The sequence below is a fragment of the Protopterus annectens genome, chromosome 11.part0, assembly GCF_019279795.1.
Source record: "Protopterus annectens isolate FY-2018-M chromosome 11.part0, PAN1.0, whole genome shotgun sequence".
Classification (NCBI taxonomy): domain Eukaryota; kingdom Metazoa; phylum Chordata; order Ceratodontiformes; family Protopteridae; genus Protopterus; species Protopterus annectens.
Genome location: NC_056745.1, coordinates 881,152,241 through 881,177,453, shown reverse-complemented (window position 1 = coordinate 881,177,453; position 25,213 = coordinate 881,152,241). Strand labels below are relative to the sequence as shown.

Here is a 25,213-nt window from a genome sequence, read left to right as displayed (position 1 = left end):
AGAGCCCTGACAGGAACAAGTAGGCCGCAGCCCAATATATATATAAAATCTATATATATTTCAAAGGGAATAACTTTCAAAACACACACACACTATATACTACACTATCTGAAAGGACAATGATAAATTTAGACAAGAAAAACTCTTATCTGAACGATAAATATAAATTCTCTCTCTGGCCCGAGCTCTCCTCGACCGATCTGTTGCAGCGGCAAACTAGATCTGAGGGATAGCAGGGAGGATCATGGGATATAGTCTGGTCTCGAGCTTCTCTAAGATGCAGAGCTTTGTGATGCGGCCAACTCGGAGCCGAGGATCAGCTCCGAACCCGTGTGTAAGAACAAACGGCGAGACTGAACACTTTCACATCATTTTTTTCAGCCAGCCTCTTTAATAAGTATTGGGGGTTGATGAAGCTCAACCCCACCCCCTACACACAGACACATCAGTTGAGTTCTAGTTCCACACAACAAAATAGGGCAAATCCTATGTTGCAATTACTCGTGATCTGGTTTACTACAGGTACACTTGTAGGGTCTGTGTTTCTTAAAAGATTAAATGCAACTCTTCTAAATTATGCACATTAGAGGGAGATATGAACTGAACAAGTGGATTGAAAATGAAATGGAGATCTTTAGAGAACAGGTACCCTTTAGCCATAATACAGGGATATCACAAGCATGTCCAACATAAAGAAGCTCAAGATTTTAAGATGAGTCAAAAAAGAGATCACGGTACCCTAACCAGGTGCAATCTCTAACTTTAAAATTAAACTGTCGAGACACACCTCTGATACAGATAAGAAAAAATAAACTTTAAGATTTTAAAAGTATGGTTTAAAAACTGTGCAAAACAAGAGGACAGCAAAAAAAAAAAAAAAAAGATGGTAGGGAAGAAACAGAATAGCCAAGTGAACGACTAGTGACTTCAAGTTAAGCACTAACCACTGTGATTTGCAATGCAGGCAGTCATATTAATGAGATCATAAGCTATCAGCAACTTCTTTAAAGTTGACTGCAATGACAGAAATTACTTACTCCATTTGCACAGCACTGCAGATACTTTTGCTTTTCAGTTTATTCCACCTGTGGTATAAAAACCTATTTAAAGCTATTAATGCCAGAAATTACCTTAACACTTAACATTTCTGTTTATCAAGTTGTGTTCTGAAGTGCATGCTAACATTCTTCTTTCTGAAGACAATCAGCTCAACTGGACTGTTGCTAAAAGGATAAGACTACCACTTATGAAGGCATAACGGCAAAGTATCTGTCATATACACAAGTATATGACAGATACATTCTTACTATTTCATTTGATCCATGAGGGAGACCCTGCTTGGGTATTTACAGATGAATTTACCCTTCCTTCCACTTTAAACATTTTTTTCTCAGAAGGTCCTGCACTTGCGGGTATGCATGCCCTATTCTGGCACATATTATGACATCCTGCTTCACACTAGAACAGTATGCCTGCTCCCTGAGCCTGACAATTTGTCACAACGACCTTTATCTTCCAAAGCATGTACATTTGATTCAGGCACACATTAAGTTAGTGTTGCACATTCAGACTCTGAATAACTCATTCATAATTGTTTTTTGCTCCCACAACAAAAAAAAAAAAAAATGGAAGACAGAGAGACCGCTTTAAGAAAATTTTTGCCACCACTTTTGGTTGGAAATGTAGGCTAACCTGATCATTGAGAAAACACCAAATATGGTTCCCTATAGATAAGGGCTTGAAGCTCCAGGACCTTGCAAACAGAAGTAATGGCCACCAGAAAAAGTATTTTTCAGGAAAAAAAAACTCAAAGTCACATAACCAGGAGATTCAAATGTGCATTCTGACTGTGAAATAACTGAAGTCCAGTACAAACAAATGCCTGAAGTAAAACAGGAACACCTGCATACTTACAAACTAGGGAAGTATTTGATACTTCCACATCCAAATAAAAAACATTTTCTACTTCTTATGTCTACGAAGTGGAAGGCTTCTTTGAAGTTTCAGTCACCTCTGACTTACCATTTTTACCCCTTGCTGGATTAAATAAAATGGTTTAAGTTTCTTTTGCTCTCAATAGCACAGAAAACCCTTCTTGTGCAAGCAAAAGACTTCACACCATCATGGGTAATACCTGGCTCATGCTGTATATCTTCTGATCGCATGGACTGTGTCAGCTCAGGAATGTTGACAGCTACTAGAATAAGAAGGCTACAGAAAGAAATAGTTTTCATCATAACTGACAGGGAAGAATGAGGTAACTTAGAACATGTTTCTAGTAATGTAACGAGTTGGCAGATTATAAAAAATTTGTTACAGAATAATGTTCGGGAAGCAAAAGTACAGTTTTGTACCTACCAAAAATGTAGATGTTCGAGTGCTAATACAGCTGCAATCATAACAGATGGGTTCTCCTGCCGTCAGGCGGGTCCTCGGTCGGCCGAATTCCAAAGTCTAGGTCCGGCATCGGTTGTCGTCGCTTCTTCCCTGACGTCAGTGCGACAGGGGTATAAAAGAACCAGCCGACGCCATTTTCTTCAGTTTTTCTTGCCCCAGATGTCAGGTGCCCCCAGAAGGAAGGCAATACATAAAGTTGTGTAATAAAGCAATGCCATATAATCAAAATACAGTAGTGCAAGCAAATACACCATAAATGAATACCCCAATCAGATTGTATGAGGAGGTGTTAGCCAACAGGCCTGTCCCAAGAGGGGAAGGAGGGAGGGAAACCTGGACTGCAGCTGTATTAGCACTCGAATATCTACATTTATGGTAAGTACAAAACTGTACTATGTTCATCGTGCATACAGCTGCAGTCATAACAGATGGGTAGAATCCCAAAGCTAAGAAAGGGGTGGTAGGCACTAGGTGGAACTAGGAGGAGCCAAGATGCCCTGCAAGACTGCAGTGGTAAAGCCTGCTCTAGATTTGGAGTATAATGGAAGGTGGTAGTGCTTGGAGAAGGTATGCACAGAACTCCAAGTGGCTGCTTCCAAAATATCTTTGGTAGGAACTCCTCTGAGGAAAGCTGCAGAGGTAGCTGTGGCCCTTGTGGAGTGAGGTCTGATGCCTGCAGGTACAGTTTTGCCATGAAAAGAGTAACAAAAGCGTATGCAGTGGGCTATCCATTTTGAGATTGTCTGTTTGGAAATTGGCTTCCCTTGAGCTCCTATAGCATAGGACACAAAGAGCTGTTCTGATTTTCTGAAAGGCTTTGTTCTGTCCAAATAATAACGCAGTTGTCTGTGGATGTCCAAGGAATGTAGTAATCTCTCCCCTTTGTTTTGAGGATTAGGATAAAAGGTAGGTAAGTGTATAGCCTGATTCAAAGCTACCCTGGATACCACTTTTGGCATAAAGGACGGGTTGGTTCGTAAGGAAACTCTGCCCTGATGGAAGATGATAAAAGGCTGCACAGCCATGAGGGCTTGTAGTTCCAATACCCTACGAGCTGAGATAATAGCCAGAAGGAAAGCTGTTTTCCAGGACAAATATTGCAAATCTGTTGAGGCAGCTGGCTCAAAAGGAGGCAAGGTCAGCTTTTCTAGAATTAAATTGAGATCCCAAGCAGGTATTGGCCGTTTCCTTGGGGGTTTTATATTCTTAGCCCCTCTGAGGAACTGTCTTAAGAGGGGGTGAGAGAATAAAGGTGGATCAGTGTTGTATTCTGCAGAAATGGCTGAGGCACGGATTTTGATGGAGGATAATGAAAGTCCACTGCTTAGCAGCTCAGCCAGATACTGTAGTATTTGAGGTAAATTCAGTTTTCCAGGATTCTGGCCCTTTTTCTCATTCCAGGCACAAAACAGTTTCCATTTTGCGGAGTAAGCTTTTCTAGTAGATGGCCTTCTGGCCTCCAAAATGACATCCTGCACCTCCTTGGAGAGTAGGGTCTGTTGTGATGTTAAGGAATCTTCCATGTGGCCAGATTGAGTGTTTTCAGCTGACTGTGAAGAGTTTTGAAGCTGTGCTGAGTCAGAAGAAGAGGCATTAGAGGCAGGGTCCATGGTGGGGAATGCGTCAGGCTCCTCAGGAGTGGGTACCAGTGTTGTCTTGGCCAGTCTGGAGCAATGAGAATCATCTTTGGTCTGTGTGCTCTGGTTTTTAATAGAACTTTGGGCAGCAGAGGAAGAGGTGGAAAGGCATAAACTGTCATTGTTGTCCAACTGAAAGAGAGAGCGTCTACTCTCCAGGCCTTTGGATGAAAAATCCTTGAGCAGAATTTTGTCAATTGGTGATTTTTGTGGGAGGCAAAGAGATCTATGTCTGGCCTTCCCCTTGCTTGAATTATCTCTGTAAAAACTTGAGGATGCAACTTCCATTCGTGTGGATCTGTCATATTTCTGCTTAGGTTGTCTGCCAGCGTGTTTTCCTTGCCTGGCAAGTACTGTGCTTGAAGTTCGATTTGTAAGTCCAGAGCCATGTTCCAAAGTGACATGGCCAGCCTGCATAGGGGGTATGAATGGGTTCCTCCCTGTTTGTTTATGTACCACATTACTGTGGTGTTGTCTGTCCTTATCAATAGTTGACCTGGATGCAGAAGGTCTTTGAAAGCTATAATAGCATTTATTACTGCTAGCATTTCCTTTTGATTGATGTGAAGGTGCTTTTCTTTTTGGGACCATTTGCCCTGAATGCACCGATCTGTCATGTGCGCCCCCCAGGCATAGTCCGAGGCGTCTGTTGTGATGACTTGATTTGCTTGAGGCTTGTTGAATGGGAGACCTGTGTTTGTTTGGCATGCTTGAGCCCACCACAGAAATTCCTTTTGAAGACATGGAATTAGTGGTATTATTGTTTCCAAACTGTGGCTGTGTTGAGACCATAGGTTTTTCAGGTACCATTGAAGTTTCCTCATATGCAGCTTTGCACATGCGATTAGTAGGATGCAAGATGCCATGAATCCCAGAGCCAGCAGGATTTTCATTGCAGTTAGCCTGGTGAAATTTGCTAGTGTTCTGAAGTATTGAGTTAGTTGCCCCTGCTTCTCTAGCGTGAGGTAGGCCATCTGGGTGTTTGTGTCCAAGTTGGCACCCAGGAAAATTATTTTCCGAGAGGGTATTAGCCTTGATTTCTTTTTGTTGACTGTGTATCCCAGAGAATTCAACAACATTATTACATAAGCCAGATGTTTCAGAAGTATGTGCTTGCTGTCCGCTTGGATAAGGCAGTCGTCCAAATAGGGGTATATTTGTATCCCTTGAAGTCTGCAGTAGGCAATTACTGATGCCATGCATTTCGTGAATACTCTGGGCGCAGTAGATAAGCCAAAGGGCAATGCAGAGAATTGATAATGGGTTGAACCTGCAAGAAATCTGAGGTATCTTCTGCAATTTTGTCTGACTGGGACATGCAGGTATGCCTCCTTGAGGTCCAATGTTACCAGCCAAGACTCCTTGCCCAGCATGGGAAGAAGCTGCTGTAAAGTGAGCATCTTGAATTTTGGTACAGTAAAATGTGTTTAGGATGGATAGGTCCAAAATAGGTCTCCAATCTTTTCCCTTCCTTGGTACCAGGAATAGTCTGGAATAAAAACCTTGACCTTGTTCGTGAGTAGGTACCTCTTGAATAGCTTTCATGTCCATGAGATCTGAAATTTGTCTTTGTGCCTCTGCCCTTTGATTGTGTGGCAGGTTTGACATGCCTCTCATTTCTGGAAGGGTGTGAAAATGGAATCTGTAGCCTCTGTTTATAATGTCCAGGATCCATTTATCTTTTGTGACAATATGCCAATTTTTTGAAAATAATGCCAGTTTTCCGCCTAAGGTTGCTGCCATTTGAGCCTTGCTTGGCATGCAAAGGGGAAAGTCATTGGGCTTGCTTTCTGAATGGCTGTGAACTATCCTCACCACCTCTTTGTGTAGGAGCTTGCCATTGTCTGCCTCTAAACGATCCTTGAGATTGCCCTCTGCCCCTCGGGCGCCTGTATCTACCTCTTTGGGGGTCTGTCCGTGGCTGGAAAGGACCAATTTTTGGAAGGCCAATTTCTACTGAAACGTGGAGGTTGTACCTGTAGAAAATCTTTCACTGTTTGCATTGATTTAGCCTTTTCCTCCATTTTCTTTAATACCTCCTCAGCATTAGCACCAAATAATACATCCTTTTGAAGAGGGGCATCTAGTAATTTAGCTTTGACATGATCTGGAAAGGTTTGTTCCTTGAGTCAGGCATGTCTACGTATCACTGATCCTGTAACAGCAGCTCTACATGAGGCCTCTAGAGCATCAAAACCACATTGCAAGGTATGTTTACCCACTTGTTCTGCACTATGCATCAAATCCTGCAACTCCTTCAAATCTGGTTGTTCAGGTTGTGACATTTTACTTCTCAATTGTGATAACAAAAACTGTTGGTACTTTAGCATATGGAACTGGCAGTTTAATGCCCTCATGGTTAAGGTGGCAGAGGTATATACCATTTTCCCCACCTTTCTAAGGATCTGGAATCTCTCTCGGAAGGTAATGGATTTTTAGCAGTGGAGGCCTTAATTCCCTTGGGGCCCTGTGAGATAGTTTCTGGGTCAGCCGCATGGCTTTTGTATAGAAATTGGTGTGAGTCAGGAACCCGGTAGTACCTGTCAGGCTTGACTGGGGCTGGTGGTAAAGAATCCGGGTTAAGGCAGGCCTCCGAGTACACATCATCTAGTATGTCCAAGACAGGAGGTATAGCCAGAGGCCTGTGCTGAGGTAGCAAGAGAAAATCCCTAAGCCTTTTCTTGGAATCTGAATACTCTTGGCCTTCCCAGTGGAAGTGTTCCCTTAAGGTATGCAAGGTTCCCCAAATGAGTAATCCTCTGGGGGGGATACAGAGGGAATGGACTCCTCTGCATCAGAATCTTCAAAAGGGGAGTAAGAATGTTCCTGTTCATCAGAGTGCTCTGATATAATGGAGGCCTGGTCAGAGGAGGGGGATTCTTCCTCCACTCTGGGTCTTTTGTCCAGGGGGGGGGGTTGAGAACCCCTGATAAAAGTAATTAAATCCTCAGCCATTTTAAGCATCTGTTTTTTAGGCATGGGGCCTGGAGATGGGCCCTGTGTAGCTTGTCTCTTAGAATGCATGGCTGCTTTAGACTTAGTGAAAGCCTTGATGGAAAAAGAAGAGGAAGGTCTGAAAACACCTTGAGAGGAGGCAGACCTGTCTACATTTTGAGATTCACCACCAAGAGTGGCTTCGGTATCTGTAGTCGGGGTGTGGGCCGAGGAGCCTGCGACCTCGGGCACAGAAGACCAATGAAATGTCGTCGGTAGTCAGGGGCTGCGTAGGCACCTTGCTGAGAACCGGACCACCTGTAGTCGGCTTTGATGTGGTGTCGGTAGAGGCCGTGGACCTCGTGTGTCGGTCCTTATCTTTGCGCTTTTTAGACAAAACTGGAGTCGGAGTATCCGACGACATAATATAGTTAAATTTTTGCCAAAATAATGCTTGGCGAACTCCGCCCGACGCTTAATGGTGCGTTTGTTGAATGTAGCACAAAAACGACAGACCGAGATGTCGTGGTCTGGGCCTAAGCAAGGAATACAGAGGGAATGAAAATCCTTATGCGGTATTTGCTTCCCACATAAAATACAATTATTAACTTTGTCTGACATCGGTCTGAGGCAAGAAAAGTTTCCCCAACGGGGTACTTAGCTTTCAAGAAGACTTCGGTTGCAAAATTTTCGTAATTTCAGGAGCTGGCCGACCGGCACTTGTGAACTGCTTCTGCTTCGGGCACTGCGCGGCAAGAAAGACTGAAGAAAATGGCGTTGGGTGGTTCTTTTATACCCCTGTCGCACTGATGTCAGGGAAGAAGCGATGACAACCGACGCCGGACCTAGACTTTGGAATTCGGCCGACCGAGGACCCGCCTGACGGCAGGAGAGCCCATCTGTTATGACTGCAGCTGTATGCACGATGAACATCAGTAGTAATTTAGGAACTTTTGAGCTGGGCTATACGATCTGAACTGCCTACACATATTAAGGTCTTGCGAAGTTTAATGCTACTGGCTAACAAAAAATCATTTACTAGAAAATGGAAATCAAAATCTAATTCAAACCTGCAATGGAAGTTCTGAATATTTTAAAGGACATAAAACAACTGCTGAAGAAGAAGAAAAGAGGAGGAGAAAATTTCATAGAAATAAACGGAATTTGTGGGAACAATACATGCTGAATAATGTTCAGGGGGAAGAGTGAGGTATAAGGGAAGGCAACAATTGAGCAATTTATGCAATGCTGAAGTGAATGAGAATTGTTTAAAAGAAAACGTTTATGTCTGCTATTTCCCTGTAACACCATCACTGTCAGGTTCTATTGCTTACTTAGACTAGGGTTTTGCTGGATTCAAAATGGACAAAACACTTTTATTACCCTTGACCAAAAAGATGCAAAGAGAAAGTTTATGTTTACATTCCCCCTTTGAAAAATAAAGTCTTACCTGGCATCAAGGAGTAAAGACAGTGCAGCAAGAAGCCCACACCAACAGGCATTCACCATTTCTTCCCATACTATTCTTGGAACTTAAAAAAAACGAAAAGAAAACTCATAACAAAAATGAATTACACTGTAATGGTTTAAAAGAACAAGTACCACAGAATGATCAGTATATCAACTGACTATCAAAAGTGTAAAACAACAAGACAGTTAATATGTAGTATGCAGTACAGGTGCAAAATTAATGTATCATTAGGGTTGCCACCTTTTCAAATGGCCAAAGTGGGACATTTTCGGGACACACACCAGATTTTACAGGCCAACACATACCCACGGTCAGTACAAAGGATAGAACTTAACTTTTTTGCCTAAATAAAAACTTATTCTTGTAGCAGTTTAGTTGCTTATTCTGTTTCTTGTAACATTTAGGTATTTTAGATACAGAAATAACTATTTTATACAACTATTACATAAAATACGGGACATAATTATGTCCAACAATCTCAGGACATTTGCCATTTTTAATATTTTTGTCAGGACACAACTGCTCAAAGAGGGACTGTCCCGCGCAAAGTGGGACAGGTGGTAACCCTATGTATCATACTCATTTTCATGCCTTTTTTCCTCAGATATCAAGGGCAGCAGTACAAAGCTACAGTCATACATGAAAAAACACAGCATCATGCTTTCTGAAATGAAACAATCAAATTCACCTAGTCATTTATCTAATGTTGTGAACTCCCATCCTCTCTTTCCAACTAGCTGTATCCTCTACTGAGCTCCCAGTGGGAGGTGGTGACACCACCAAGGTCAGGATAGTCGTTTTTTTCCTGCGAAAACTGCAATGCATGTGTTAATGCAAATGTATTCCAAGACCCCTTGGACACACATTACTTTTTTGTGACAACTCTGTCTTCCCAAAATAAAATTCATCTCCAGAATGCAAAATGTACCTTTAATCAGATGGCCACTTTGTATACAACACTAGCACCAGGCAATTATAGTGACTTATTTACCTATGTTCAGTTATGCTTTTTATTGTCTTTCAGCCTGTGGTGTCCAGATTTGCATGCTTCAGCATTAATTTTGTTACTATTAGGGGTCATTGTTAAGCTTTCCAATCCCTACCAAGAGCACTGGGAAAGGTTTCCAATTTACGGACCAGTACTATGCCAACTGTTCTAATAGTTTATAACTCTCTCTGTAGTTGTTACTCAAGGCCTTTTGCATTCATTGTCATCAAATTACATTGCTGATGAAAACTGAGAAACTAATTAAGGGCTTCAATACAAAAACAGGGGATCTTCTAGCATCTCTCTAAATCTGACTAAAAAACATTCTACAACATTTCATATTATCCCACATATTCCAGCTAACAGATGACTTCTCTACTGGGCTAGAATGTTGTTGCAGTAATACCTGAGCATGCTACTGCAAAACCACTTAACATTACCACAGACTACACTCAAGTTTTCTTTATCGAATAATCTAAGAACAAAACCAACTCCATACAAATGGTTATTTCCTCCTGGGATTTATCTTCCTTGGGTCTCCTCTCTCTCCCAGTGGCTGCTTTTCCCAGTTTGAATACCAGTGGTATTGAAAAGGCTACTCATATCTTTGCTGCAATAATGTCTAGCCATCTCATTACTAACGAAGGACAGCAGGTTACAGGACTGCTCAGAAACAACACTTCTGTATTCTTTAATGGTGGAGGCATGAGACACAAATAAGTAGCCCACCATGTCTCAAGACACCAGTTAATGAAAACACTTGGCTAAACTAGCTCATAGTGCATGAGTTTGAGTACGGTCTAACTTGTAATACAAAGTACTTAGGCTTGTGCTGAATACAAGCAAATGCAAAAAAAAAAAAAAAAAAAATTGCAGGGGGCAAGCCCTTATGCACCCCTAAATACATTTTCACTATAAGGCACTCCACCTTGAAGAAAGAGTGATCAATGACAGGGAATATAGACTACTTCGCTCTTTCTCCAGGAGACTATGAGATCAGACCACCTTGCGAAATGTAGATACATAAGCAATACGCTCTCAGTTATACATATCTCAATGTAAACCATCATATCTCAATGTAAACTACTGAGATAATTAGAAGAGTTCAGCTGTTGTACTCCAGCAAGTGTGGCATGAACTCCAGTGTTGTGTAAGTGATCTGGCCTTCCAACTGCACTTCATTATTCTTTCACTCAATGTCTGTTACCTGCTTTATTCTATTCGGCTCAAAGTGGAGCTAGAGCCCGTACTGATAATCAAAGGGCATAAAGCAGAAAACTGATCCTGGATCATACAAATATGTGCACCCATTCACACAAACACTGCACAATCTATGGGCAACAGAGAATTCATTTAGGATATAGAAGGAAGAGGAGCATCCATCAACAAGCCACTTAGTTACAGGGAGAACATATAGAAAAAACCCAACTAGAAAAAGAATTAGAGGAACAAGACCTGTAAAGCAGCTATTTGCAGCACCAATGTAACACCAAATTTCTTTATTAACCACAGCAAATGAATCACTGTCAATCCCTCATCTGGAATGCCATGAACTTCTACTGCTGTCAGCCCCCTGAAGACTTGAAAAAATGACCCGGAGATGTTTCTTTCAAGTTCGATTGCAATGCTGCTGCATTTTCTCATCCAGTATTTTGCATCACTGACTACAATGCTATAAGCCTTCCACTACTGTGGATCACTTCTATAACTATGCTTAGACCTCTAAGCACATACTTCTGCTTATGTGAATTCTATTTCCCTTGACCTATATCTGAGCACTGCCACTTTTCTTCCATGATCCGTCAGTATACCACTACTTGAGTTCATTCTGGTGGCTGTTAACCACCAATCCATGTAGACCAGACCTGTAAATGGCAATTAAGAACCTTAGATTAAAAAATAGCAACTTTGTTATCATCCTGTTTGCATCAAGAATTCATCTGCTTTTCCTATCCTTACATCATAAAATTTTAACTTTTTTTCTTCAAGCATGATTTCATCTCCTCTTAGAGAATATTGCTGTGGTCACTCTAGTCCTTTACAAAAGTGTCCCCAGGCAGTTTTCCAATTAATTACTTTTTATCATTTTCCCACCCTTTCTAAACACTACAGAAACTCTCCATCACTACAGATTATGGAATGCATTCATTCCTACCACCTGCTGTCAAGTACAACATGATTTTCTTCAAAATAGTGCATGATTACAAAAAAATTAGATTTTATATATTCTAAGAATACAAAACTTGGGAAAAAGAAAACATCTTAAAGAACCAAATTTTCAATGTTTGCTAAAATAACATTCCACAGTTTACTAACATTATTATATAATAAAAATATCATTGCCATTCAAAACTATGTACACTGACTGAATAGCCAATCACTGTGATGACTGAAAGCCAAACATTCCAATAGAAAGAAGTCCAACCAATGAAGTATTGTTGAACAGTCTGACTTGCTACTTGGCATTCGGGATAAGTGTGTGGCACATTTTATGAGGATAACAGCAAAAATATGAGGACAATCAGGGACACTCTGCAAACCTTTAGAAAATTGAGAGGTATACTCACTGTCAGTACAAGCAATTATACTGTTGGTATCCATACCTCTCAACTAGACAAAGTTTTGTAGACTGTCCTTAACTGTCCTGAAAATTTTGCCCTTTCCCTTATAATATTTTGAAGTTTCTGGTAAATTACTGATGATTTCCATGAATCAATAATGAGAAGCAGTAGAGCTTTATTCTTTGCATTATTTAGAAAATGTGCATTAATGCAAACAGTGGCATGGGCCTCTCTGTGCAGTACCACAATGGATGAGGTCTGCAAAGCAGCTACCTGGTCAACCACCAATGTCTTCACCGAACACTAAAAAATAACCTTCAATTCTAGAGCATGATCATGGGTGCTTTGCCCGCATGATCAAACCACTCTAACCGTGGGTAAAATCCTGCGACACCCACACTCAGGTGTGGGTTACTACTAAATTATAGGAAACTATTAATTGCTTTAAAAGAAGATTAATCACAAAGACTCAAAATAATTCACTAACACACAACCCAACAGATCTGTTTAAACTAAGTTGCCTTTAGGCTATATATCAGTAATAAATATTCTGTGTTCTCTAACTGTAAGATCTAAAATGCATCTGAAAATTAAGCAGAAGCCGTGAACATTTATAATATGATTGGCATAAAATGAAATCCAGTCCATAAATTTAAAAAAATATTTTTTTTCATAAAACTGGATGAAATTATCATTCTTCTGTTTAGGACATGTACTATAATGTGTGTCACATTTCTCCTGACTGGGCAAGTTTGTGGAGTCAGTGTTTGAAAGTAAAAGTAATTTCCCTTTTCAAAGTTATAACACCCTAATTATTTATTTATTCCAAAGTTTACATAACCCTCCATTATGTTAAGTCACATTTTTCGTTGCATTAAGATAAAGGCAAGATATATAAACAGACTAATGCTATTTGCATGGTTTATGTAAATGAGAAACTAAGAAAATTCAAAATATAATTTCGTGATTTAAAGCGGTGTCACATAATTTCTGAGATTTTTCATATTACCTATGACTCACAAGTCTACTGCAGTAATTTCAATACTCTCTCTTTTAGTCAAAGATTACACAACTACAAGTTATGTTCCTTTCAAAATTTTAAATCTGTAAGAAGAGTAACCCATAAGACTATATGCTCAGAAATTAGGGTCACTCAGCACTCTAACATCTGTCAGACTGCCTTGTGCTCTGTCCTGGTTCATTTATGCCTATGTCCAGATTTCAATTTCTCTGTGGTAGCCCAAAGACATACCCCAAAAGTGAAGAAAGGTTACCCCTACAAAGGAAAAGAAAAAATTAAGCAAGTCAGCCAGGATGCAGTTAGCTTTGAAAATAAAAGTAAATGTAGGGGTTTATATGTCTTGGGCCTGGAGGGCAACAGCTGATTGCTAATGTGTCAAGAAGTGTCCATCCAGTAACCTGTTTGAAAGTGTCCCTAGTAGTAGTTCTTGGTGATCCCGGTTACAAGAACTTCCTTTTTGCAAAGGTATCTCCAAAGATGATCATGCTCTGGAAGTGAGCATTATTTTTTAGTGTTTGGTGAAGACACTGGTGGTTGACTAGGGAGCTGCTGTGCAAACCTCATCCACTGCGGTACTGCACAGAGAGGCCATGAAGTTAACCATGGCTCCAGTGGAGAGAGCAGTGAAGGCTGAAGTAAGACATATGCCTGCCTTCTAGCAGCAGAACTTGATACATGCTGATAGCCAACTTGAAAATGTAGCAGTCACCTAGCTCTTTTCTTTGAGGGGCATAAAAGATGAGTAGCTAGTCACTCTTTCTGTATGAAAGCATTCTGCTCAAGTAAATATACAGATGTCTTTGTACACTCATGCAGTGCTGTAGCTATTTACTTATGCTGGCTTAATAAGAAGAAAGCTAACAAATTAATGGATTGGTATAGGGTGAGCTCTTTGTTTACTTTGGGTATAAAGTACTTCTATATTTTGTTGCAGTACCAGATAGTAAGGTTTGAATGAACATGCTTGGACATCAAACAATTGTCTTTGTTACAGTAACAGCTGTCAAGAAACAGGCTCAAGACAGGTACTTAAATGTTTTCTTTGCTGCCAGCACAAAAGGTAGTTGTGTGAACATCTCTAAAGTAAAATAGAGGTCCAGTGGGGGACTGGGTCTCTGATTGAAGGGGGGAAAAGAGTCTTAGGTAAAATGCACCTTCGAGAAACACTTTTAGCAAGGCAGTGGATGGGTGATGAATAGACTCTTGGAAATTTGAAACAACTGCCAAATGTACTTACACAAACCTTTTTCTACTGGGGTCGACTCCAGATTTAAATGTCTTTCATTTACTCACATGGTGAAACATTTCCACTTGTTCTTGTAGATTTTCCCTATAGAACATTTTTTTTAGAATCTCTAAAATTTTCTTGAGTAACCAGGATTGTGGTTTAACTTAAAAGTGCAGAATCCACACTGACAGTCTCATGCCAATGAGTCAGTAATCCCTTGAATAAAACAAGTTAGACAGGTTGTCTAGAATATGCAATATCAGAAGCAGAAACCACACATGGCATGCCCAGAGAGGAGTTACATTAGGATTATCTTGGTGTGGAGTTGCTGTGACCTCTGAAGATGACAAGGTCATTGCGAAAAACTGGAGATGTCATATTTATTCTTCTTATTAATCCAGCTTTTCCCGGTTAGGAGTCGCCACAGCGGATCACCTGTCCGCTCATGATTGGCAGTGGAGTTTTATGGTGTCGAGTTGCCAGCCCGGCACCCAACCTTCCACAGAAGGCACACACGCACACACTCACACCTAGGGCCAATTTAGAGTGTCCAATCCACCTACAGCATGTCTTTGGGATGTGGGAGGAAACCGGAGCACCCAGAGGAAACCCACGCGAGCACAGGGAGGACATGCAGACTCCGCACAGAAGGCACCCCAGCAGAGGATCAAACCGTAGAAAGTACAGTTGTATACCTACCATAAATGTAGATGTTCGAGTGTATTCACTGTTGCAGTCATTACAATTGGGTTACCCTGCTGGCAGGCTACCCGCAGTCGGCCCGAGTTCCAAAGTCTAGGTCCGGTGTTGGTTGCTGTCGCCTCCTCCCTAACGTCAGTGCACCAGGGGTATAAAAGACGCAGCCGACACCATTTTCTTCAGTTTTTCTTGCCCCAGATGTCAGGTGCCCCTAAAAAGGTAGGCTAAATTATGCCAATAAGCATGAATACACAAAAACAAATTGTCCTTCATCTACAAGCAAATACACCACATAGGTTGTATAGAATAGAGAAGTCCCAGCAAGGAAAAGGGGGATGGTGGAAGGGTAACCTGGACTGCAACAGTGAATACACTCGAACATCTACATTTATGGTAGGTACACAACTGTACTATGTTCATCGTGTTTCACTGTTGCAGTCATTACAACTAGGTTGAATCCCAAAGCTAAGGTTGGGAGGCTGGTGCTAAATAGGATTAGGAGAAGCTATCAGGCCCTGCAGAACTGCAGTGGCAAAGCCTGCCCTGGATTTAGAGTAGAGAGGTAAGTGATAGTGCTTTGTAAAAGTATGTACTGAACTCCAAGTTTCAGCCTCTAAGATGTCTTTGATTGGTACTCCTCTGAGGAAGGCTGTTGAAGTGGCTGCTGCACTGGATGAATGTGGCCTAATGCCCTTAGGCACTGATTTGTCATGCTGTGAATAGCAGAAATGAATGCAGTGGCCTATCCACTTTGAAATAGTCTGTTTTGAGATAGGCTTTCCTTGTGATCCTGCAGCAAATGCCACTAGAAGTTGTTCAGTCTTTCTGAAAGCTTTGGTTCTGTCCAAGTAGAAGCGTAGCAGCCTGTGAATGTCCAAAGAATGCAGAAGTGTCTCACCCTTATTCTGTGGGTTTGGGTAAAAGGCAGGCAAATGAATTGTTTGGTTAAGGGCCACACTGGACACTACCTTAGGCATAAATGTAGGGTTTGTCCTTACAGAAATCCTGTCAGGATGGAAAATGATAAAAGGTTCCACAGCCATGAGTGCTTGCAACTCTGAGACTCGTCTAGCGGAGGTTATTGCTAGGAGCAGAGCTGTTTTCCAGGATAAGAATTTTATATCAGCTGCAGTGGCTGGCTCAAACGGAGGCAGTGTGAGTTTTTCCAAGACATAGTTGAGGTCCCAAGCTGGTATTGGTGCTCTCCTTGGAGATCTTATGTTTTTGGCTCCTCTGAGGTACTGCCTTAGTAATGGATGAGAAAAATAGGTGGTTCTGTATTGTAATGAGCTGAAATGGCAGAGGCATGAATTTTAATTGATGAAAAGGAAAGGCCTTTAATCCAGCATCTCAGTTAAGTATTACAAAATCTGAGGAATATTTGGAACAGTCATATCAATACCTTGTGCCTGGTTCCAAGCACAGAATCTCTTCCAGTTTTCTGTATAAGATTTTCTGGTGCTAGGCCTCCTGGCCTCCAAAATAACATCCATCACTGCTTTAGAGAGAGGTGCGTCTTGAATGGCTACATTATCCGCCATGCTGCCAGGTTTAATGCCCTGAGTTGGCTGTGCAGTATCTGACTGTCTTGTTGGATCAATAAGTTAAGAATTTGAGGTAATGTCCAAGCTGGGCATTGAGACAAGCTCTTTAGGATTGGGTACCAATGCTGGCGGGGCCAGTCTGGGGCAATCAGTATAATTTTTGGCTTCTCTTGTCTGACCTTGAGGAGTACCTTGGGGAGGAAAGGCAGAGGGGGAAAGGCATATACAGTTAGGTTTTTCCAGCTGAAAGATAGAGCATCCAATTTCCATGCTTGCTTGTGATAAGTCCTTGTGCAGAATCTCTGTAGTTGGCAGTTGTGAGGGGAGGCAAATAGGTCTATGTCCGGGCATCCCCAGTTCCTTGTTATCATGCTGAAGACTTGTGGATCCAATTTCCACTTGTGGGGATCCATTAGGTTTCTGCTTAGTTCGTCTGCCAGAGCATTTATCCTTCCTGGCAGGAATTGTGCTTGCAGATGTACTTGGTAAGTCAGTGCTGTGTCCCACAAGTTCATGGCTAGTCTGCAGAGGGGGTAGGAATGCATGCCCCCCTGCTTGTTTATGTACCACATGACTGTAGTATTGTCCGTCTTTATTAGTAGTTGTCCTGGATGAAGTTGATCCTTGAAGGCTGGCAGGGCATTCTGAACAGCTAGCATATCTTTTTGATTGATATGTAGATGCATTTGACTTGCGGACCATGTGACCTGAATACATCTTCCTGCCATATGGGCACCCCAGGCATAATCTGAGGCATCTGTTGTCAATGTCTGCCTGGCTGTGGGTAAGGTGAATGGCTGTCCCATGTTGAGGTGACAGGCTTTTGCCCACCATCTAAACTCCTGCTGCAGGCGGGGAATGAGGGTAATTATTGTTTCCAGGCTGTGGCAATGTTGAGTCCAAACACTTTTTAGATACCAGTGAAGTTTCCTCATATGCAGTCTTGCATATGGAGCAGTATGCAGGATGCCATGAAGCCCAAAGCCTGCAGAATTTTCTTGCAGATAACTGGGTCTTTGTTGCCAACATTTTGAAATAAGTAGTCAGTTGTCTGTGTTTGTCTGGCGTGAGATAAGCCATCTGGACAGATGTATTTAAGCTTGCACCCAGGAATATTATCTCTTGAGAGGGTACGAGCTTTGATTTCTTTTCATTTACTGTGTACCCTAGACCTGTTAGTAATCTTTTTACAAACGCCAGATGCTGTAGTAGGATGTCCTTGTTCTCTGCTTGAATAAGGCAGTCGTCCAAGTAAGGATATATTTGTATTCCTCTGTCTGCAAAATGCAATTACTGGTGCCAGGCATTTTGTGAAGACCCTGGGCGCAGTAGATAAGCCAAAGGGCAGTGCAGAGAATTGGTAGTGCATTGAGCCAGCTATAAATCTGAGGTATCTTCTGCATGATTGTCTGATTGGGACATGTAGGTATGACTCTCTTAGGTCTAAAGTCACAACCCAAGCCTTCTTGCCCAGCATGGGCAGAAGCTGATGCAGAGTTAACATTTTGAATTTTGGAATATCCAGGAATGTGTTTAGGATAGACAGGTCCAGTATTGGTCTTCAGGCTTTGTCCTTTCTGGGTACCAAGAATAGCCTTGAGTAAAATCCTTGTCCCTGCTCTTGCTGTGGTACCTGCTGAATGGCTCTCATGTCCATGAGGGATGAAACTTGTTTTTGTGCCTCTGCCCATTGATTGCGTGGCAGGTCTGGCATACCGTTTGGCCTTGGCAGGGTGTGAAAGTGTAACCTGTAGCCTTGAGATACGATATTTAAGACCCATTTGTCCTGGGTGATCATGTGCCAATTTTGTGAAAAAAGTGCTAGTTTTCCCCCCAAAGGAGCTGCCAGAAGATAAGTGCTTGGTGCTGGCAGGGGAAAGTCATTGAGACTGTTTCCTGTATGGCTGTGATTTTTCCTCTCCGCTTTTGGAGGTAGAAGCACCCCATTGTTTAGGCCTGTATGAGCCTTAGGGCTGTGATCTGCCTCTGGGGCATCTGTATCTGGCTCTCTGTGGCCTGTCTGACATTGAAAAGGACCAATTCTTTGTAGGCCAGTTCCTGCTAAATCTGGGAGGCTGTACCTGTAAGAAATCTTTCACTGTTTGCATAGATTTTGCTTTGTCCTCCATTTTCTTCAACACCTCTTCTGCTTTAATACCAAACAAGGTATCATGTTGTAATGGAGCATCTAATAGTTTTGCTTTAAAGGAGAACCGCACGCACAGACTGAAAAAACATGTCTATTTCATCAAGTTTTGATATTTCCTATATTTTAACAGCACTCTGGGACCATTTACAGTTTTTTTTAAATTTTTATACGTAATTTTATACTCTTGCCACATGGGGGCTAGCATGTTGAAATTGTTTCTAAGTTTTACTAAGCCTCCTGCAATCCCACAATGCAGTATTTGTCTCAAAACCATGACATCACGGCGGCGTCCCTGTTTCACAGTTGCTGTCACAGTATTCACTTAGCATGCATCCACTCTGTTGCTTCAAACACAAACTTTTTACAAAACAATGGTTGCTTTTCAGTGGCTAATTACACCACAAGCAGTTGAAATTCCAAAGAACAGACTATCAAAGTTTTTTTTACTGCAGCTTATTGTTAGACTTCCTAATTTTTAAGTCTTTTGTTATCCCTGGCTTGTAGTTCTTCTATTCATCTCCCCTCCCCCCTCACACCACCTTCCTAGCTGTCAGAGAAAGTACAGTTTTGTACCTACCATAAATGTAGATGTTCGAGTGTACACCCTGCTGCAGTCATCACACTTGGGTTATCCTGTCGTCAGGCGGTCCCGCAGTCGGCTGGAATTCCAAAGTCTTGGTCCGGCGTCGGTTGCTGTCACCTCTTCCCTGACGTCAGTGCGCCATGGGGTATATATAATGCAACCAATGCCATTTTCTTCAGTTTTTCTTGCCCCAGATGTCAGGTGCCCACAAAAAGGTAGTCAGTAATTAGTATCAAATTGAGTAAACTTGCACAAACACAAAATCCCTTCAGCTATAAGCAAATACATCAGGAAGGTATTGAAGAGATTTAGCCAGAAGGTCAGAGGGGATGGAGGGAGGGTAACCTGGACTGCAGCAGGGTGTACACTCGAACATCTACATTTATGGTAGGTACAAAACTGTACTATGTTCATCGTGTTACCCTGCTGCAGTCATCACACTTGGGTTGAATCCCAAAGCTAAGGATGGGTGGAGGTATCATAGAGGGTTAGAGGAGGCTAGAAGGCCCTGCAGAACTGCAGTGGCGAAGCCCGCCCTGGTCTTAGAGTAAAGTGGTAAGTGACAGTGTTTGGTAAAGGTGTGTACTGAACTCCAAGTTGCAGCTTCCAAAATCTCCTTGGTTGGAACCCCCCTGAGAAAGGCTGTAGAAGTAGCTGTTGCCCTGGTAGAGTGGGGCCTAATGGTAGCAGGAACTGGTTTTCCATGATGGGTGTAGCAAAAACCTATGCAATGACCTATCCATTTGGAAACGGTTTGCTTTGATATAGCCTTCCCTTGAGAAGCTGTAGCATAGGATACAAAGAGCTGGTCAGATTTTCTGAAAGCCTTAGTTTTGTCCAAGTAGTAACGAAGTTGCCTGTGAATGTCCAAGGAATGCAGGAGTCTTTCACCTTTGTTCTGTGGATTTGGGAAGAAGGTGGGTAAGTGGATGGTTTGATTTAAAGCCACACTGGAAACCACCTTAGGCATAAAGGAAGGATTAGTTCCGTAGAGAAACCCTGTCTTGATGAAAAATAAGGAAAGGTTCCACTGCCATTAGTGCCTGTAGCTCTGAGACTCTTCTACCTGAAGTTATTACTAGCAGCAGGGCAGTCTTCCATGATAGGAACTGAAGATCTGCAGAGAAAGCTGGTTCAAAGGGAGGTAGCGTTAGTTTTTCCAGAACAAAATTGAGGTCCCATGTTGGTGTAGGTGCTCTCCTGGGGAGTCTAATGTTTTTTGCCCCTCTGAGGAACTGCCTTAGAAGTGGATGTGAAAATAAGGGTGGATCCGTGTTGTAGTGGGCCGAAATAGCTGAAGCATGGATTTTAATGGAGGAGAAAGAAAGTCCTTTGTGCAACATCTCAGTTAAATACTGTAGAATGTGAGGCATGTGAAGCTGAATTGTGTCTTGGCCTTTAGATTGGTTCCAGGCACAAAACCTTTTCCATTTGTCCGAATAAGCCTTCCTGGTGCTTGGCCTCCTAGCTTCCAGAATAACATCCATAACTGCTTGGGAAGGAGGAGCTGGCTGGATGCTTAGTTGATTTGCCATGCAGCCAGATTTAAGGTTTTGATCTGGCTGTGAAGAATCTGATTGTTTTGTTGTGTGAGTAAATGGGAAATTTGTGGTAATATCCATGGTGGGCCGTGGGCCATATTCCTCAATAGCGGGTACCAGTGCTGGCGTGGCCAGTCTGGGGCTATGAGAATCAGTCGAGGTCTCTCCTTTTTGACTTTCAGAAGTACCTTTGTGAGGAGAGGCAATGGAGGGAAGGCATATACTGTCAGGTTTTTCCAACTGAAAGAGAGTGCGTCCACTTTCCACGCTTGATGGTGGTGCCCTTGTACAAAATTTTGTTAGTTGATAGTTTTGAGGGCTGGCAAACAGGTCTATGTCTGGAAGGCCCCATTTTTGAGTTATCATTGTAAATACTTGTGGATCTAGTTTCCACTCGTGGGGATCCATGATGTTTCTACTGAGGTCGTCTGCCAATGTATTCTTCTGTCCTGGCAGGAATTGAGCTTGTAACTGAACTTGGTAAGCCAGAGCTGTGTTCCATAAGGTCATTGCTTGCCTGCACAGAGGGTAGGAGTGGGTACCCCCTTGTTTGTTTATGTACCACATTACTGTGGTGTTGTCCGTCTTTATTGTCAGTTGTCCTGGATGTAATAGATCCTTGAAGGCTGTCAGGGCTTTCTGTACAGCTAGCATCTCTTTTTGATTGATGTGCAGATTCCTTTGATCTGCAGTCCATACGCCTTGAACGCACTGTCCTGCCATGTGAGCCCCCCAGGCGTAATCTGATGCATCTGTTGTGATAGTTTGCCTGGCTGGGGGCAAGGTGAAAGGCTGACCCTTGTTGAGGTGACATGCCTGTGACCACCATAGAAACTCCTGTTATAGGCAGGGAATGAGAGATATCATTGTGTCCAACCTGTGGCTGTGTTGAGACCATATGCTTTTTAGGTACCACTGTAATTTCCTCATATGCAGCTTTGCAAATGGTATTAGTAGTATGCAAGATGCCATGAAGCTCAAGGCCTGCAGAATTTTTCTTGCAGTTAATTGGGCCTTTGTTGCCATTGTTTTGAAATATTGAGTCAGTTGTAGTTGTTTGTCTGGTGTCAGATAAGCCTTCTGAGCCGTTGTATTCAAGCTGGCAACCAGGAATGTCATATTTTGTGAGGGTACTAGATTTGACTTCTTTTCATTTACTGTGTACCCCAGGCAATTTAGTAGATGTTTCACAAAAGCCAGATGATTTAATAGAATGTCCTTGCTTTCTGCTTGGATGAGGCAGTCGTCCAGGTATAGGTATATTTGAATTCCTCTTTGTCTGCAGTATGCAATTACTGGTGCCAGGCATTTTGTGAAGACTCTGGGCGCAGTAGATAAGCCAAAGGGCAGTGCAGAGAATTGGTAATGGGTTGAACCTGCAATGAAACGGAGGTATCTTCTGCAACTTTGTCTGATAGGGACATGCAGGTATGCCTCCTTGAGGTCCAACGTTACTAGCCATGCTTCCTTGCCCAACATGGGAAGAAGCTGCTGTAGTGTTAGCATCTTGAATTTGGGTACTTGCAAGTAGGTGTTTAGAATTGAAAGGTCCAGAATTGGTCTCCAGACATTGACCTTTCTGGGCACTAGAAAAAGTCTTGAGTAAAATCCTTGACCTTGCTCTCAAGTAGGTACCAGTTGAATGGCTCTCATGTCCATAAGAGCTGTAATTTGTTTTTGTGCCTCTGCCCATTGATTTTGTGGCAGGTTTGGCATTCCTCTTTTCATTGGCAAGGTGTGAAAATGGAATCTGTATCCTCGTAAAATTATGTCTAGGACCCATTTGTCCTTTGTGAACATGTGCCAGTTGTCTGAAAAAAAGTGCGTGTTTTCCTCCCAAGTGTTGCTTGGCCAGATGAGGTGCAAGTCATTGAGTTTGCCTTCTGGTAGATTGGGACCTGTCTTCTCCTCCCTTCTGTGTTGTAGTGCCCCATTGGCGAGGTTTGTACTGGGCTTGTGGTTGTCCTCTGCCCCTTGGGCGTCTGTATTTACCCCTCTGTGGTCTGTCTGTAGCTGGAAAGGACCAATTTTTGTTGGCCAGTTTCTGCTGAAGCGAGGGCTGTACCTGTAGGAAATCTTTGACTGTCTGCATAGATTTTGCCTTATCCTCCATTTTCTTTAAGACTTCTTCTGCTTTAACTCCAAAAAGAACATCCTGCTGTAAGGGAGCATCTAGAAGTTTTGCTTTAACATGATCAGGTAGAGTTTGTTCCTTTAACCAAGCATGCCTACGTATAACAGACCAAGTGACAGCTGCTCTGCAGGAGGCCTCCAAAGACTCAAAACCACATTGTAAGGTATGTTTGCCCACCTGTTCAGTGGCATGCAACAGATCCTGCATTTCTTTCAAGTAAGATTGTTGAGGGAGAGTGGCCATTTTTTGCTTTAGCTGAGAGATTAGAAATTGCTGATACTTAAGCATGTGAAATTGGCAATTTAGTGCCCTCATAGCTAGAGTGGCTGAGGTGTAAACCTTTCTCCCCCACCTGTCTAGTGCTCTGGAATCCCTCTCAGAAGGTACAGGATTTTTAGCCATAGAAGCCTTAGCCCCCTTGGGACCCTGGGAGATTGTCTCTGGGTCAGCAACAGGGCTTTTGTAAAGAAATTTGTGGGAATCAGGCACTCTATAATATCTGTCAGGCTTAGCCGGAGCAGGAGGAAGAGAATCAGGGTTAAAACTGGATTCTAAGTAAACATCATCCACAATGTCTAAAACTGGTGGGATGGCAACTGGTCTGTGTTGGGGGAGTAAAAGAAACTCTCTGAGCCTTTTCTTAGAGTCAGAGTAGTCCTGACCTTCCCAGTGAAAATGTTCCCTCATAGTGTGTAAAGTTTCCCCAAAGGAGTAGTCTTCAGGAGAAGCTGAGGGAATGGAATCCTCAGCATCAGAATCTTCATAAGGGGAGAAAGAGTAATCTTGGTCCTCAGAGGAGTCTGAAGAAATGGACACTTGTTCAGAGGATGCATAATCTTCCTCTTGTCTAGGCCTTTTGTCAGGAGGGGGCTGGGAACCCCTGATTAAAGTGATCAAATCTTCAGCCATTTTGAGCATCTGTTTCTTAGGCATGGGGCCTTGAACAGGGGACTGAAGTGCAGTCTTTTTAGATTTAATAGGAGTCTTCGTCTTAGAAAACGATTTAATGGTGAGCGTCGTCAGTCTGAAAACGCCTTCAGAAACTGATGGCGTTTCTGCAGCACCGACATCTTTTTCAGCAATGTCGTCAGTAGGGCCTGCACTAAATGGCTGCGTCGGCCTGGTACATTCCGTCAAAAATTCTGAAGCGGTCTCGGGTTCCAGATCTGCGGTAGGGGCTCCGTCGGAGCCGCACTGAGGACCGGAGAACCGGAGACCGGGCCAGTCAAGGCCTCGGAATCTGGTTTAGGCCTGGGCTGTCTGTTCTTATCCTTGCGTTTTTTGTGCATGCCGGTAGTCGGTTGCTCCGACGGCATGGTGTAGTTAAATTTCCTACCAAAGTAGTGTTGTACGAAATCAAAGGGTCTTTTAATAGTACGCTTATTAAACCTAGCACAAAAATGACAACTAGTGACGTCGTGGTCTGGGCCTAGGCAAGGTATGCAATAAGAATGAAAATCCTTATGAGGTATTTGCTTCCCACAAGAAATACAATTATTAACTTTTTCTGACATCGATCTGAGGCAAGAAAAGTTTCCCCAATGGGGTACTTCGCTTTATAGAAGACTTCGGTCTGAAATTCAAATTCGAAAATCTCAGTAGTCGGCCGACCGGCACTTGCGAACTGCTTCTGCTTCGGGCACTGCGCGGCAAGAAAGACTGGAGAAAATGGCGTCAGTTGCATTATATATACCCCTGGCGCACTGACGTCAGGGAAGAGGCGACAGCAACCGACGCCAGACCAAGACTTTGGAATTCCAGCCGACTGCGGGACCGCCTGACGACAGGATAACCTAAGTGTGATGACTGCAGCAGGGTAACACGATGAATATCTGAAGGTAATTTGAGCTGCTTACGGCTGTGATTGACATTTCACAGCAGGAGTCTTGAATAATGGCCTGCTTACCTCTTCCAGTCTTACTCTCACAGTGGGAAATTTTTTTTAGCTGCACCACAGGCTGTCAAATTTCCATCCATGCTCAATAGCACTTCAGAAGGCACTGTTTTGCAAGCCTTTTGATCTCCCATTCTCAGGCCTTCCTGTTTACTGTAGGTACCAAACATTTTGGCTGCTGCAGTGTAAAGAAAAAGAGGACAGTTCTAGGACATTACACTTTTGCATTTATCAATATTAAACACCATGTTACTTTCAGGATTTTTTAAAATGCTCACTGCTGCACCAAAATGTAATTGAAGTTAATTTGTCCACAGCAGGATTACAAAGCAGGTTCTCATTTTTGCTGTACTGTAAATTCCTTAATTGCTTGTACGTAAAACACTGCATGTGGACATAAAGCATATAGTCTGTGAAGACAAGTGCATATAA

At 42.5% G+C, this 25,213-nt stretch overlaps 1 protein-coding gene across 1 annotated transcript in view; it reads right to left on the bottom strand.

The window, feature by feature from the left end:
- Nucleotides 1-25,213, bottom strand: part of MON2 (MON2 homolog, regulator of endosome-to-Golgi trafficking) — a gene marked incomplete in the record, with an annotated part of 2,751,369 nt that overhangs the window by 1,319,525 nt on the left and 1,406,631 nt on the right. Inside the window, 1 exon segment of the mRNA XM_044088289.1 lies at nt 8,419-8,500. Coding sequence (XP_043944224.1) covers nt 8,419-8,500 — 82 coding nt within the window.